Source organism: Antedon bifida, chromosome 10, assembly GCF_963402885.1.
Source record: "Antedon bifida chromosome 10, ecAntBifi1.1, whole genome shotgun sequence".
NCBI lineage: Eukaryota > Metazoa > Echinodermata > Crinoidea > Comatulida > Antedonidae > Antedon > Antedon bifida.
This window is the reverse complement of record NC_136235.1, coordinates 8,305,963-8,321,345: the sequence shown is the minus strand read 5'-3', so window position 1 is coordinate 8,321,345 and position 15,383 is coordinate 8,305,963. Positions and strand designations below refer to the sequence as shown.

The window sequence follows — 15,383 nt, the reverse complement described above, 5'->3', positions numbered from 1 at the left end:
CGAATGCGTTTGATAAACATTATAGCAACGAAACGAACGCATTCATCCATGTCTCTTGTGTATTGTATTCAACAGTCAACTATGAGGCGCTACCGATGCTTTTTTGTTACTTTAGTCAGTCACATAAAATACACCAATCGATTGCGCGATTAGTCTTTCTTTTGACATTATGTTTTTATCATGTTTTGTATGTCAAAATCGGTAACGATAACATAACAAATAGCATACGATAACAATTTTTTTTGCACATTAATTTTAGTTATTTCCCTTTGTCATCGTTTTCGTGCACTCTGGATGCTGTAGGAATTGTTATTATATTATTATAAATTCAATCTCTCTTATGGCATTAAGAGCTTGGCAATTAAATAATATATAGTATAATTTCTATTTCACCACTCTGGCATATAGTGCAGTGGCCAGATATTTCTTTAGACATAAAATACACGGTAATATCAAGTTAAAACTTCTGTTTTATTTTCTCTTTCCACATTCCTATTCTATAATGAGTTTACTCTATTTTAACATACGATTACCATCACTGACAAAAGGTAGTTGGTATTAAGTTTTATTTATTTTTAATAAATGTTATAGTGTACAGAAACGAATTTCTGATTTTAATTGACCAAATAAATTCATCGGTAGCGCCTCATAGTTGACCGTTGAATACAATACACAAGAGACACGGATGAATGCGTTCGTTTCGTTGCTATAATGTTTATCAAACGCATTCGGTTCTGGAATACGACGGCGAGAAATTCAACTTTAAACTTCAATTTTATCAGTTTCTGAAAAAATTAAGCTTTGAAATTTGCAATATACCCTTAATAATCAATTCCAAACAGGTGGCTGCTCTCTGGTGGTAGGATTTATTGCTCTAGTAGGTATCTGGTGGTGTTTAGTCGGACCCGTATTGTCCCTTAAAACATAAAAAAATGAAGGTCAAAATAGTCTCAATTTAAATTGGCCATATCAAAGTAATATTAAAGTTATTCACTTTTCACAGTTTAGGTAATTAACAGGTAAATTAATTTGATTACATTTCGTTTTGGAAAATCGTCGCGAGCGAAAGTAAATAAAGATGAGGGCAGCAGAGAGAGAGCAGACATGTTTTTCCTAACCTGCGAATTTGCTTGAGGTGGTGTCAGATGATCACGGGAAAGCAAAAGTGTTCAATAAAGCCTTTGCCTCAGTTTTTACGTTAGAGGACGTTCTTAATATTCCTGACTTACCATCCCGCTTCTCTGGCCCGAACTGGTTACTGTGAAATTCTCATCAACAGATATAGAATCTTATTTACGGCGCCTGGATATCTGCAAGTCTCCGGGACCCGATGGATTACATTCAAGAGTGCTTAAAGAACTAAGTAGTGAACTTAGCCCTATTTTACAAGATATGTTTTCAAAATTAATGGAGAATAGAGTCACTACCAAATTCATGGAAACAAGCCAAAGTAGTGCCAATTTTTAAGAAGGGTAAAAAATCAGACCCTCTAAATTACAGACCCGTCAGCCTTACATCTATAATATGCAAGACCATGAAGACGTTTGTAAGAAATGCCTTGATAAATCATATGGAAGTCAACCACCTTTTTTCTACTAATCAACATGGCTTTAGATCAGGTGGTTCATGTACCACTTTGATGATTGAAGTTTTGGAACAATGGACCAAATGGATTGAAGAGGGTCAATGTTTTGATTGCATCTTTCTAGATTTCAAAAAAGCGTTTGACAGTGTACCACATGAAAGGCTGTTAAACAAATTACAGGCGTACGGCATTGGAGGAAATTTATTAAACTGGATTAGAGCATTTATTTCTGGACGGTCATAACAAGTTGTGTTAAATGGAGTTCATTCAGAAAGCCTGCGAGTTAGTAGCGGAGTCCCAGAGAGCAGCGTGCTTTGTCCTGCACTGTTCAATATATTTATTAATGATCTCCCTGAAGGAGTTAGTTCAAAAGTAAAAATGTTTGCAGATGATACCAAAATGTACAACTTGGCGAACAGTGTGGAAGAATCAAATGGATTACAGGAAGATCTGAATAAATTATTTGCATGGTCTGAGAAATGGCAACTTCCTTTCAGCTTAAAGGGGGGTTCCGGGTTTAAAATGAATAGTAAAAAATGTAAAATATATTTGTTTGTCTCTTGAACGGTAAAAGTTTCAATTTATATAAGCGCCCAGTGAAGCAGAACGAAGGCTGTGAAATGAGGCCAGAAGTGCAGCTACGGCAAAATCACACTGTGGTTACAGAATAGGAAATTCGTGAAATGGTCAATCTTCCGACGACTTGTTATCATTAACCATATCAATTACTTTTGTAAAATTATACTTATCTGATGTAATTTTAGTCGGTCTTCCCATTTATAAAGTCAATTTTTTATGAAAATCCATCAAAACAGTGAAAAATTAGATATGTTTGCACTTTACGTTTGCCGATTTTCGCACTGACTTAGGGAAAGCCTTCAAAATCAATGAAGCGTAACGTATACATTCCTGCTGAGCGAGGAGAGCGAGACGACGATACACGTGCTCTCTCTGCCCATGTCTGGCATCGTCGCGTGATAAGCAGATACAATATACAATACCAAACTGGTCGGGTCGAGTATACCCCATCTATAATCACAACATGAACGATGTACAGTATTTGATTGAAGGTCGACTCGACCTACCGGAATGGTATAGATAATATAGCTCGAATGAGAGAGTTGGAATATTTTTAAACATATAAGTATTGCTAATTTTAAAAAGTGTAGCCTAATAGTAAAAGGCCTGGTGGTATCAATTCGCATAGGGTCTACTACACTAGCTAGCTCAATTTTTAACTGGGCCGGATCCGCTAGGTCTCCTTCCTACTACCTGGTCTACTTGCTTGATGCAGTATCCGCTTTTTTGGAGAGTAAACTACCTATTTATTAGACGATCGGGACACCATATACGTGCGGACGGCGATCGGACCTTGTTTTGCCTCAATATTTACAGCCGATTTTGTAGAACGCTTTAGGTTTAGATTGTTTAGGAGTTTGGTTGATAGGATGGGTTTGGAATCCACTGAGTTTTGTTATTTATGGGCCAATCGTTTAGTAGTAGGCTAGCTAGGGCCATGATGGCCCCAATGTTTTAACCCATGAATAAAATGATTTAGGCTAGGCCTAGCCTAGTACGTGAAGCCGATATACGATCTGTACTATTCGAGGTATAAAAATAGTATAATTTATGACTCCGTAATCTGTACTAAATTTTGTATTCATTAAATGTCAAATAAATATATGCTACTACTGTTATTATTACACTTTAGGCCTAGCTTAGAAAATCTACAAAAAAATGTATTTCACAATGATCGGGTGGTCGTCGTTTGACAGGGGAGAGAGATGCAAGTTGACAAACACAACGTACAAGCTTGACGTCGCGAGTTTGTGTATTTTTTAATGACAGAGTTAGTTACGAAACTCGTTCTATACTGCAAGTGGATACCAGCTCAATGAGGTTTATGCAATAAATAAAGGAATATGATGCATGATGATTTTTGCATACCGCCACTCTGACGTAAGCATAGTTTTAGGATAATAATAATAAAATATATATATAGATAATATGCCGGTATAAATCAATCTACCGGGCCTACAGTAGGCCTATGTACATTATAGATGTGAGAATAATAATGGATGGATAATAAAGGTGGACACTATTCTCAAAGAGGTAATCTGCAATATTTAAACATTTAGATTTATGAACGTCGTACAGTATGTATGTGAGACACTGAGTTGTACTTGTGATTATTTACAATAAAATGATTACCGTAATTATAAATGAAGAAATAAAAGATATTCAAATTAAAAACTATGGTACGTACATATACACGTAAGTTACAGTACAGTATATATGTACTCGTTTCACAAAAAGACGTGCAGGAGGCCTATAGACATTTCAGAACGTAGTTATTAGTAATTGACGTCATCTTTACCGGCCATGGACAACGATGTTTTGTCCGTTATTTGACACACTAACATAACATGTGCATGTTTTTTAAACCGGGGAATCCCCGTCAACAAAATAACGTACAGTTAGAGGAAACAGCTGCACGGTCATAGTAGAAGGCGCAGCTCCGATATGGTTTATTTTAGTGACTCGCCTTTTAACCATCTGCATGATCATTTTACTAAAAACTAGTTTTAAACATTAGAAATTGAAGGAGTTGAATTTTGTCCTTGCGATTACAATGCATGACACTGTTAATAGGAATTGATTCTGATTGGCTCTCAAACTTTGTAGATACTGTAGTTTAATGTTTTAAAAGTAAGGCATTATTTTTACAAAACGTATCTTGCTTTACTTTAAAAAAAGCTTTATCAAATTGGAACCTGTTTTCAAAAATATTGTGATACATTCCTCCCTGAGTATTCTGTTGATTATATGAACTGAATATTGAAAGGTGAACTGGGATATGTGTGCAGATTCAGGAATTTTAAGATAATAATCATTGCACTGAAATCTTAATCAAAAGGACCCTTACATACACTACTGACTTGGTTTTACGTTGTTACCTTTTAGTCCCACACTAGAGTAGTAAAGAATATACAGTAATTAATACAGTAATTTTTACTGTATTTTCATTGTTTGTTTTATTGCTAGAATGAAAAGGTTAGAATCACTATCATCATCATCTGGTGCTAGGTGTCATAACCGTGGATTTTCTGAGCCAAACACTAGCATGCCCTTATATTTGCAGCAAGATGATAGTGTATCTCGTAGGACACATCTGGATAATTTTGAGCTTATGACTTCAACGCAGCTAAGGGATGAGTTAAGGGTAAGTTCTGTGAAGAATAGTGTTATGCACAGAGAAGTTTTTTTAACGCATTACTTATGCTTACTAAAGGCACTATTGGAACATTTATCAAGGCAACCTGTACAGTATACAGTATATTAAATTTGCGCATTTTAAATTTACAAAATATGCGTACTCGCGTAATTTTTTGGGTAGCACGCCATTTTTATCATGTCAAACGTTGCTCCATATTATGAAATACAAAATTTCATAAAGTTTCGTTGAAAAATAATTTTTTGCTCAGAATTTACTGTATGAGCAACCATAAAATTGCGCGTAACTTGCGCTGCGCGACTTTAATGTCATATTACAAAGTTTCCTGTACATTTACAGTTTAAGGTCAATCTTCTGACAAAGTTATACGATGTTATGTCCAAAAATTAGAGATACACGTGCAACAAAATTCTGGGAAAGAAATAAGAATAAGATAGGAAAAAAAAAAAAGATCCTGGCTTGGCGGATAACCAATGATGTCTAAATAATATTACTTTATTATACTAAACAGACTCAATTTCTGTCACTTTAGTTTATTTTGTTGCTAAGGTCTGGGGGTCACTTCATCAAGCTTAGATGCTTCAAGTGTGAACAAATTGTATCCTATTACAAACAAAAACTTTACTACTGTATTATATGGACTGTTTTGATAATAATTCAATGATTATCTGACAGCGAATTACAGTATTATAATCTAGATTGACAGTCAAATGGGACTCATTGTAAATACCAGAAATAATGTTTGATTATTTGACAGTGAATTATAATACTGGCCTAGGTTGACAGCAAGAACAAAGTCATTATTTATTGAACAAGATTTTACAGATTACTGTCTACATGCATCTATATAATACTGTATTATCAGCAAATTTGTTCATAGACTCTCTTCTCCCAGACGTGCTTTGGGGTTTGTAATTTTAGCAAATTATCACAAAACGTCGGCCTCTAGAACTACTGTATAACGGCTGCTTGCTTCTGAATGAGTAGTCCTCTTGGGACTACTAGCTGTAAAGCAGCAGCGTGCAAAATGAACATACTGTACATGATGAATTCATAAACCCAGTTTTTCTTTCACACTGTAAAGCTCTATCTACAGTATCAAACTTTATGAGAATGTGATGTGTCCATGATATAGACATGATGATATCGAGCTGTAAGTAATTTGACCAACCATGGCACAATGAATGTACAGACCTTTTGCTTGTGATTTGTTAAGTAACTTGCGTTATGCCTATGTTGTTGCAAGTGCGAACCAAGTTGAGCCCTAAGAATAGATTACCCATTTAACTTCATTCTGTTTCATAAAACTTTGAAATCAAATTATGAATCTTTTAAATTGTACATGTTTCACTTTTTATAGGAATTTGGTTTTATTTACCTTCTTTTTAGTAATCTATCCAAATGATTTAATTAGAGGTAGTATTGATTGTGGATAAACTTTAATCAACACTTGAAATTTACTTTTTTACCAAAAAAAAAGGTCACTCTCCATCTCCATAACATAATTCCTAGATAATTTCCAATTATTGTCATGGAGATGCACAGTTGATGTAGCTTGTGCTTATTAGAATTTTACTGTAAGCTGAGGTACAGAGAGATGTTTACATTTTAAAAAGACAATACAACAAAGTATTGATTTGATGCCTTCCATTTCTACTGTTTCAATAAAAGGTTTATTATTTTAAGTTATTTAAAACCATTTACCTACTGTATTGTATGTTTACCATTTCACCCATCCAACTTGCCACCTAATTTTTGTCACCCAAACTAAGAATCCATTTTCAATAGATCTTCTCAAACTACATTTTGTAACCTATGTTTTATAGACCTTTCCTCATAGTCTTTGTCAATAAGAATCTGTTTTTTAAATATTTTTATCAACTTTTTGTCGCCACCCAAAAATATTGTTTAGATTTCCAATAATTTGTCACCCACCCTAGTTTTTTTTTATAACTACAGCAGTATAGTGTAATCATTTGTCTCCTGATTGTTTGCAAAGTCCTATTGTTCCATAAATGCATGACTGGGCCATCCCGTATTAAATCAATGAAGACGATGAAGCGTCAAATAGAATGTGACAATAAAATAGCTTCTCATTCTTTCTCCACGCTTTCAATATTGATACATACATTCAATGGACAGCACACATCGATCCTTTCTAGTCAATAGGACTCATTGATAATGAAACAGGAGAAATTGATGACAGGAGAAATTCACACAAGTTGCCGTACAGGTACTGCTTGATTATCAAAGCCAAATACCCTTCTACAAATGGTCTAAAGCCAGACAAAAAAATAGGTGTCTATAAATTAATAGGATTGTAATTTTGCATCAGGGTGTTGAGTAATTGGTCAGATGTTTTCCCTACTCTGACATAAATTTAATTGAAATTAGCAAGTAATTCTCGTTTGGGACTTTAACCCACGAACTCCAGATCACTAGCCTGGCATTCAGGCCACCGAGCTTGCACTGATGGCTAGGGACATCCTGTTGGTTAAGTACCTGTTTCCTTTAGCTCGAATCTAACCCCTACCCATAACTTATTTCTCCATGGTATAAAGTAAAATAAAGTACATCACAGTAGGGAATCTAATCAATTATAAATAAATAGATAATAATAAATTCTAATTTTTTGTTTTAATTGAAGTATTTATAATACTGTAGGCTTACTGTGGTATAGCAAAAGTAAACAGTATTTATTCTTTTTCAAATTTCGGAAACACTGGGACAAAGTATAAAACTACTGTAGGCCTACTGCAAGATATTTCACTATAATGTCTCTAAGTTAAGGCTAATTATTAATAATAGCAAACTTTAGCCCTTAAAGAATTGAAGTGGAGATCTGGAAATTGTCAGACCTGTTTTAAGTATTCAAGTGGAAACATATTTTAATTATCTTCTCTTTATGAATATTTAATGATGTTTTTAAAGTAATTATCTAAGTGCCAGAGATAACAGTTTCAAAATCAATATTTTCCCTGTCGTATTTATCATGCACCGTCACTTAATTTTGTGCGTGAGCGAAGATCAAACGTGCAGAATTTCTTTGAGTTCACCAACAATTTTCTTTTCAATCTTTAGTTATTGACTAGCAATTAAAAATAAAGTGAGTCAATTACTGTATTATAGTGCTAAATCATTAACAATTTTGAATTAAAACAAATAGATTCTTAATATTATGTATTCTATAGTAATTTCCTTGTGAAGCTCTTTACTCTAATCGTATGAATTTACATTGTATAACACTATAATCGTTAAAGGAGCTAGAAATTTAAATAAGCAACATACTGTAAACTGTCCAATGGGTAAAAAGATCAAAATCCAGATATGTCTACTTCAGGAACCCATCTATTAAACAAATGAGATACTTTATAAATAAAATTTTGTTTGGGAAGGTGAAGCTATCCATAGTATAGGTAATTCACATAGTAGCGGAGTGTCGATACTATTACGAAAAGGTTTGACAAATGTGGAGAAATTGAAAATCATTTGTTTTTTTAGTTAAATATTATAAAATAAACTAGAGAGTACAAACCTCCGCCTACTGTAAAATTCCGCTACATAAAATGTCTCCGGAAAATATATATATTTCTTTAATGTTTTTTTTTATTAGTTCTAAGTGTAAGTAGGCTAAACTGCACACTACAAAGTTGTGGATGAGTGTTTGGTGTAATGGTTATGTATCCAGCCTCTCACAGTTGAGATAGTGTTTTTTTTTTTTTTTGTTATTATTTTGTTATTTATTTTTTTTTGTGGACCTTGATCTTTAACCCTGACCCTTTCAAAATTTAACCACAATTATATGATGAGTCATTGATCACTGTGGCTAAGTTTGGTGAGAATCGGATAAAAACTGTGGTCTCTAGGCAGTAAAATAGTTTTTTGTTAGTTGTGACCTATGACCTTTTGCCCTCAAATTCGAACTCGTCCGAGCTTTTGGGGCATAGATCATTGTGACCAAATTTGGTGAGAATCGGCTACAAACTGTAGCCTCCAGGCTGTTCACAGACACACACAAACACACAAACATACAGGGGTGAAAATATAACCTCCTTGGCGGAGGTAATAATAATATAATTTATTCAGAAATTTTGGAGGAAAATACTCAGTATCTTTTTCAGTTTAAACCACAGTAATATATCATTTAATTAATACTAGGTACGAGAGATAATCTAGTAGATTATATTTGCACATTTATAGAATAAAAATATTATCAGCATTAAATAAGCCAGTAGGTAAATCTTTATGGAGATCATTTAAAAGCAATATGGTATATAACATTGAATGTGATAACAACATGATAACAATAAAGAAACAAATATATAAAAAAATGGGTAACTTTAAGACATGCTATTATGCTAATATAATTTCTAATTTGATACGATTTTATTAGAAAAGAAATTACTGTGATACGAGTTACAGGTACTGATTTATTATGGTTTTTATTCGTTTTTTATCTTAAATAAATAAATTTTATAATTAGGGTTCTAAAATGAAAAAATAAATAAAAATGAAAAACTCACAAAGGGAAAATTGTTCTTTCTGTGTAAAATATTTCAAAATGAGATAGATGATAATGAACATTTGTAATGAAAGTAAATATGTTTTAACGATGTTGGAAAGAAAAAGGTTATTTAGACCATTTATGTCTTTGTATTAACTTAACTTTTTTTGTAAGTGTATAGAAAAATATAAGAAAATTAATTAAAAAAGGAGGTAATACGGAATTCGAAAATTAAAAAATGTTACGGATGAAGGATGTTATGATTTTGTGTAATGACAATGACATGAAAGATAATATGAAATATGAATAAAAGTTTACACCACAAAAGAGAGAAAAAAAATTTGATTATACAAAATGTAGAAGGATGATTTCAGAATGAGTTTAACAATGATTGCAATATTTTGTTAATTTTGAAGAAACCTTCATCGTGAGTTGAGCCTGTATTTTGTTTTGGCAAAGTACTATAGTTTGATGGTTATATAATTTTTCAACATTTATCTTATGACGATAACAAGATAGTGGTTTTATTTGATTACTAAAACAAGGCATGTACTGTAGTTTAGTTTGTATTTTCCATTTAAATTGCCTCTTCTGTGGCTACTTAAGATATAACGCAGTGGAGTCTGGGGCATGTGTAACCTTCAGATGGAACAATTAACCAATAGTCTACTTTAGGAAAATCAATAACTAACTATAAGTATACTTTATAGTAAACAAATAATGTATAATCTTCACAACAAATGCAGTTGATTAGTAAAATCTCAATAAACATAGCAATATACAAATTGCAATGTTTTATACTAAATTATTTATATTGTTTGAAGGTTTGCATGACGAAATCAAATGTTGATATAAAGTTTGCGGTATACCTTGTATGTTAGTTCTGAAAAAAACTGTTGAGTTTCTCGATGTTCCAATCAATATGCTTTGATCGTCCTCAGGAGTAAGAATTTTGAACCCATTGATGTTGTCCCAGATATTGTACAAATTCATTGAACTGGTGTTACTTTTTTAAATATTCACTTAAGCCTACATTTTTTACCTGAAATACCTAGTTTAGAGGCAACAATCAAACCCGACTGGTGGAAAACAAAAATGTGAAGTCTGTACATTCAGTTCAGAATGCAGGTTGTATTTTGTTGAAAATATGACAAAATTTGTTTACAAAATGACAAAATTCGTCTACAAAATGACAACATTTGTCTACAAAATGTTAAAATTCGTCTACAGTACAAAATGACAAATTCACATTTTATCACTATTTTCTATATATAATAGTGTTTATTCATCAGGTATTTATGGTTCTGCACGCTGATGCACCAATTATTTGCTCATTGAACAAAGTTTTTAAATGTGATATTATTTAATACAACAGAGAGAAAAGCTAAAAAGAAGAGAGACGGAGGCTGAATTGGATTCAATGAAGCATCCAATTGGAGTTGGTTACACTAGCCCAATTCCACGCCATGTAGACCTCCTGCATACCAGCTTAGATTCAGATAGTGGAATAAGGTAACTGCAGTTTAAGCAGAGTATCTTCTGGAATCTTATTATAAAATCTCATTTCAATTCTATCGCCCTATAATATGGTTTGGGCACAAACAATTTGTTGCATTGTAGTATTTTTATTTACTCAGGGTGACGGTCCCTTAGAAGTCGAGGAAGCAAGTTTGACTGCTACATTGCTTACCCTAACAGGATTGGTCGGTGATTCTGTAAAACACAACATCCACTAAGACATCTAAAGTATAATCAGAATTTGGCCTATTGTTTTATGTCAGTGCATGAAATTCATCAAAATTGTCCATGTTTTTTAAATACTTTACTTTTACACAGCTTTAGTCATTTTGGACTGTATACTTATTCTCTTATGATGATTAATTGTAAATTAACAACACCTTTGATTGGTCAGTGTGTAAAGCTCTGTCTACACTGTCACACTTTATGCGACAAAAAATGTGATGTGCACATGGACATGATGATGTACTATCACTACCATATTTTGGACACATCACACTTTTTTTTGTCAAACTAGTTTGATAGTGTAGACATAGCTTAAGGATCTATCTATGAAATATTTTATTTCAGCCACAGCTTCTCTACCAGAACAAAGTCACCAGGTGGACACAGCCCTCTTCTGATGATGTCTAAAGGAGATATAGTTCCCCGAACACCTCCTAAGCTTGATGGTCTTTCACTTAAAAATATGAAAGATGCCATGTTTGAGAGTGAGAAAAGGAGAGTTTCGCTGATGGAGAAACTTAGAGATGCTCAGGAGACTCTGCAGGTAGGAAAAGTGTCTTGAACAACAAACAGAAAAGGAGTAAGGACAGTCTGAACAGGGCCGAAAACAATTATGATCAGATACCATTATGTGTCAGTTTAAAGCTCTTGTAAAACACAGTTTTAAGTAAACCCCTGGATTTAATTGTGATGGAGGTGGGTTGGATACCAACAATTCTACCATCCAGCATTAAGCTTATTTTAGAACCTTCCACCCATTGTAATAAGTTCAATAGCTACTACCCCATAGTTAAATTAATTGTCTTGTTTTTGTTTAGTTTCAAACAGATGAATTAGTTGCAAGTAAGGCAATGTTAAATGATAAAGAGAACACAGTCCAGTCACTTGTATCAAATAATGAGGTATAGTAATTAGTATTAACATTTTTGATTTTAGAAATACTTGACTTGCCTATTCAAGTATTCTTTCGTAATATTCAACCTGCATAGGAAAACTACTATAATAATGCTTACAAATGTACATTGGTTGACAATACATTTAAAGTGTGTTTGGGTCATATACTACCCTGGTATTAATAATAAGAACATAAATTTATATAGCTCCAAATCAAACATTTATTAAAGGTGCTATGTGAGAATAAAGCAAGGTCAATACAAATTCTGAAACGGGTGTGTTTTTACGTAGGGCACCGTATCGTCCGGTAGGGCTTGGCAGGGGTTTTGTGAAAAAAAATATTATCAAGTACATGCTAACATTAAATTTAATGTTATTGTGATATTTAAATGTATGTTAAATGTTTTGTATCAAAATACTGATTTATTGTTTATTCCGAAACTGAAGACCGCCCTCTGTGATAAGCAATGTTGTGTAACCAAGAAGCTGACTATTGATGAAATTTAGAATGAAAAGTTTAACAATATTTTAACTGATTTTAACTTGTTAAGTTAAATTTACTACTAGAGCATGTTTAATATCATTTTTTATCATAAATCCCTACACGGCATAGATTAGTATGACTGGTATGTTTTGCTTTGAATCAGAACATAGAAAAGTACACTAATAGAATATAGGGTCAGATGTGTGTGTCCTGCAAATGCTAGAATTACTTAAAAATGAGGTGACAGATATGCGGGACAAGGAAGTTAATTCGGTGAAGGTTAATTTTATTCTATTATGTTTTTTTAAAAATCACAAAAAATTCAGCAATAATAAGACACAAGAATACTAACACGAAATCGCAAAAAACTGAACCATAAATAAAGCTTAGAAGTTTACAGACACGTATCGACGGGTAATCGACGTACGCTCATATGGGAAGAAGGTACAAGTTATCTTCACAATTTTTCAATTTATGAATAACTTTTGTACCATGGGGAACGTATTTGGAGGATTGTCAGAGGGAGGTATAATTGGGCATGTCGGATATGGGGTTCGCAGTTGATTAAGGGGGGTTCGTTGTAAAGGGGGGTTCCCCAAAACCATAAAAACCCCCTGGCTACTGGCCTGTAAAGCCATGTGTTATTTCCCTATGCTTAAATTATAAGTACCTAAACCCAAGGGAAAGAATAAGAAAATTATTATTATTCATTATTTATAAAGTGCCTTTCCAGAAGATCAAACAGTCAGGCAGCAAAGTGCTCATTTATCCGTTAAAACGCTATTTTTTAACTGCGTAGGTCACTGAGCATCGCCAAATTATAGTGACCGGTCATCTGTTGACTTTGCAGCAAGCATTTTGCATGGGAATACCCTTACAAATCTGCTGCAATTTCCACCATCCCAGTTAAATCTGGCACTTTTCTCATCAGAAGCAAATCATCAAATCCTTTTATGAGTTTGTTTTTATATACAATCTGGATAATATATATTGAAATGGCCTTGGTTCAAGCAGTGTAATAGGTAAATTCTGGCCCCTTAGCACTGCGCTAGCCTACGCCGTATAGGGGAACCGATCTCGGCAGTATTTGTGAATTAGAATATCTTTCGTAAACCCCTTAGTTGAATTTTATTAATTTAGTTTTATGAAAATGTTATTTAAATTTTATTAAAAGTTACTTTTGCTGAATTTTGTAATTCCGCACTACTTGCTTTATCGCGGTTCCAAGATGGCGGCAATTCAAATTTTGATTTGGTAATAATGGTTTATACATTTATTGTCAAAGGTTTAAGTTTATCCTCCAAGGGACCTACTTGTTTTATACCAAATAAAAATATTGGGAGACTATTAAGAGATCGGAATGTTCCATTTATCGCCAAGTATTAAATCTTGTAAATTGTCTTCAATATTATGATGCTGTACTCGAGCTGTTTAACTAGTCTTCAGCTATTAAAAACAATTATCGTAGAAGGAGATAGGTAAATGCGACGCATCCTCGTATTATGGTGTGCGGGTATTTTTCAGCATCGACATCCATTAGACAGTGTATACCATGATCGGAAAACACCCATATTTGGGGCAAATCGTTGAACCTAAATTCGTTTTAATCGTCAATAACTAATTATCTAACTCAACTTAATTAGTAAACAGGTTACATTAAGTGGTTAAAACCAGTACCGAACGTATGAACCAACTTTATATACCATCAAGTAAAAATTCTAGAAGTTACGCTCGATTTACCGATTTTTGCCCTTACGTAAATTTATATATAGATACTACAGATGCTTTGATCATTCTCCCCCTAAAACATTGTTGTTATTCCATAATAGACACACAATGGTACTGTATTTGTTAAAGCATACAAATAGTATTCTTGTTATGATTATAACAATAGGCATTTTCAAATAATGCATTTATTGTATTATGGAATTCAATAGAACTCAATCCTTCATAATACATTAAAAGAATATTTATTATTTGTTAACTTTTCACAAACACTTGTTAACTTGCCAAGTTAAACTGGGGTGGTCCAAACTGGAGCCATAAAGTTGCCCCAGGTTCTGGGCTCCCATTTGTTGACCATATAGTTCTGCTTATCTTTTGGATAAAAACTTATAATTAGAGGTTTTTGTGCACTTTAAAGTATCTAGTCAATCTTTTGGAAAAGTGTTAGGCACTGCTCTGTAGCTGCTTTGGTCGACAATAGAGGCCGTATCTGAATTTCCTCAATTGAGGATGAATAATATAAAATTAAAACAAACAAAAAAACTACCGTAAAACCTCATTGATCTTCTTTTCAAGATAGTATGAACTTCTTTTCGAGACTATTTGAATGAACATGGTGATTTAATGCCAGATAACTTGTGATGCAGATTTTATAGAAGTTTATATCATACATTTATTTTACAGTTTAAATTGTATTTTGATCACAAAAAAAAAAATTGGCAGATAATATCTAAAAAATCCTATTGTAGTATAGAAATTCACAAAATGTACAGTATTCATTTTCGAAAAGAAGTTCCCCTCTTTAGTTTGCAAAAGTAACCTAAAAAAGAAGGCCACCCAAGAGTACTAACAAATTGAGGTTTTACAGTATGTTACAACTAGTATTGAAACATTAAAGATGTATTGTATAAAATTTAAAAAAAAAATTCGAAAAAAGTGGGTCATTTTGAAATATCATAATTAACTTTCACCAAAAATTTGTTGGAAAAAAACTGAAATACAGACATTTTTTTGTTCAAGAAATAAATTTGACTTCCAGTCAAAGTTTTCGATCAAAACATATCTCATAATGCAACGCGATTGTTTGGCTACTCTGAATCACAAAACTTCCTCGCGATCTGTGTGAGAACACCTTCTCAACCTTTACAAGTTGTAACCAATCCTAATTAGCATCATGCATAATGCATACTCTTGGTTGAAATCTTTGTTTACT

At 33.1% G+C, this 15,383-nt stretch overlaps 1 protein-coding gene across 2 annotated transcripts in view; it reads left to right on the top strand.

Moving 5' to 3' along the window:
• The window catches only part of LOC144853793 (uncharacterized), a 42,629-nt gene that overhangs the window by 603 nt on the left and 26,643 nt on the right, over window positions 1-15,383 (top strand). For both annotated transcript variants that reach the window (XM_078711625.1, XM_078711626.1), the window contains exons 2-5: window positions 4,631-4,808; window positions 10,700-10,836; window positions 11,413-11,611; window positions 11,886-11,969. In XM_078711625.1, the coding sequence (XP_078567751.1) occupies window positions 4,632-4,808; window positions 10,700-10,836; window positions 11,413-11,611; window positions 11,886-11,969 (597 nt within the window). In that variant the 5' untranslated portion in view covers window position 4,631. The remainder of the gene's footprint in view (window positions 1-4,630; window positions 4,809-10,699; window positions 10,837-11,412; window positions 11,612-11,885; window positions 11,970-15,383) is intronic.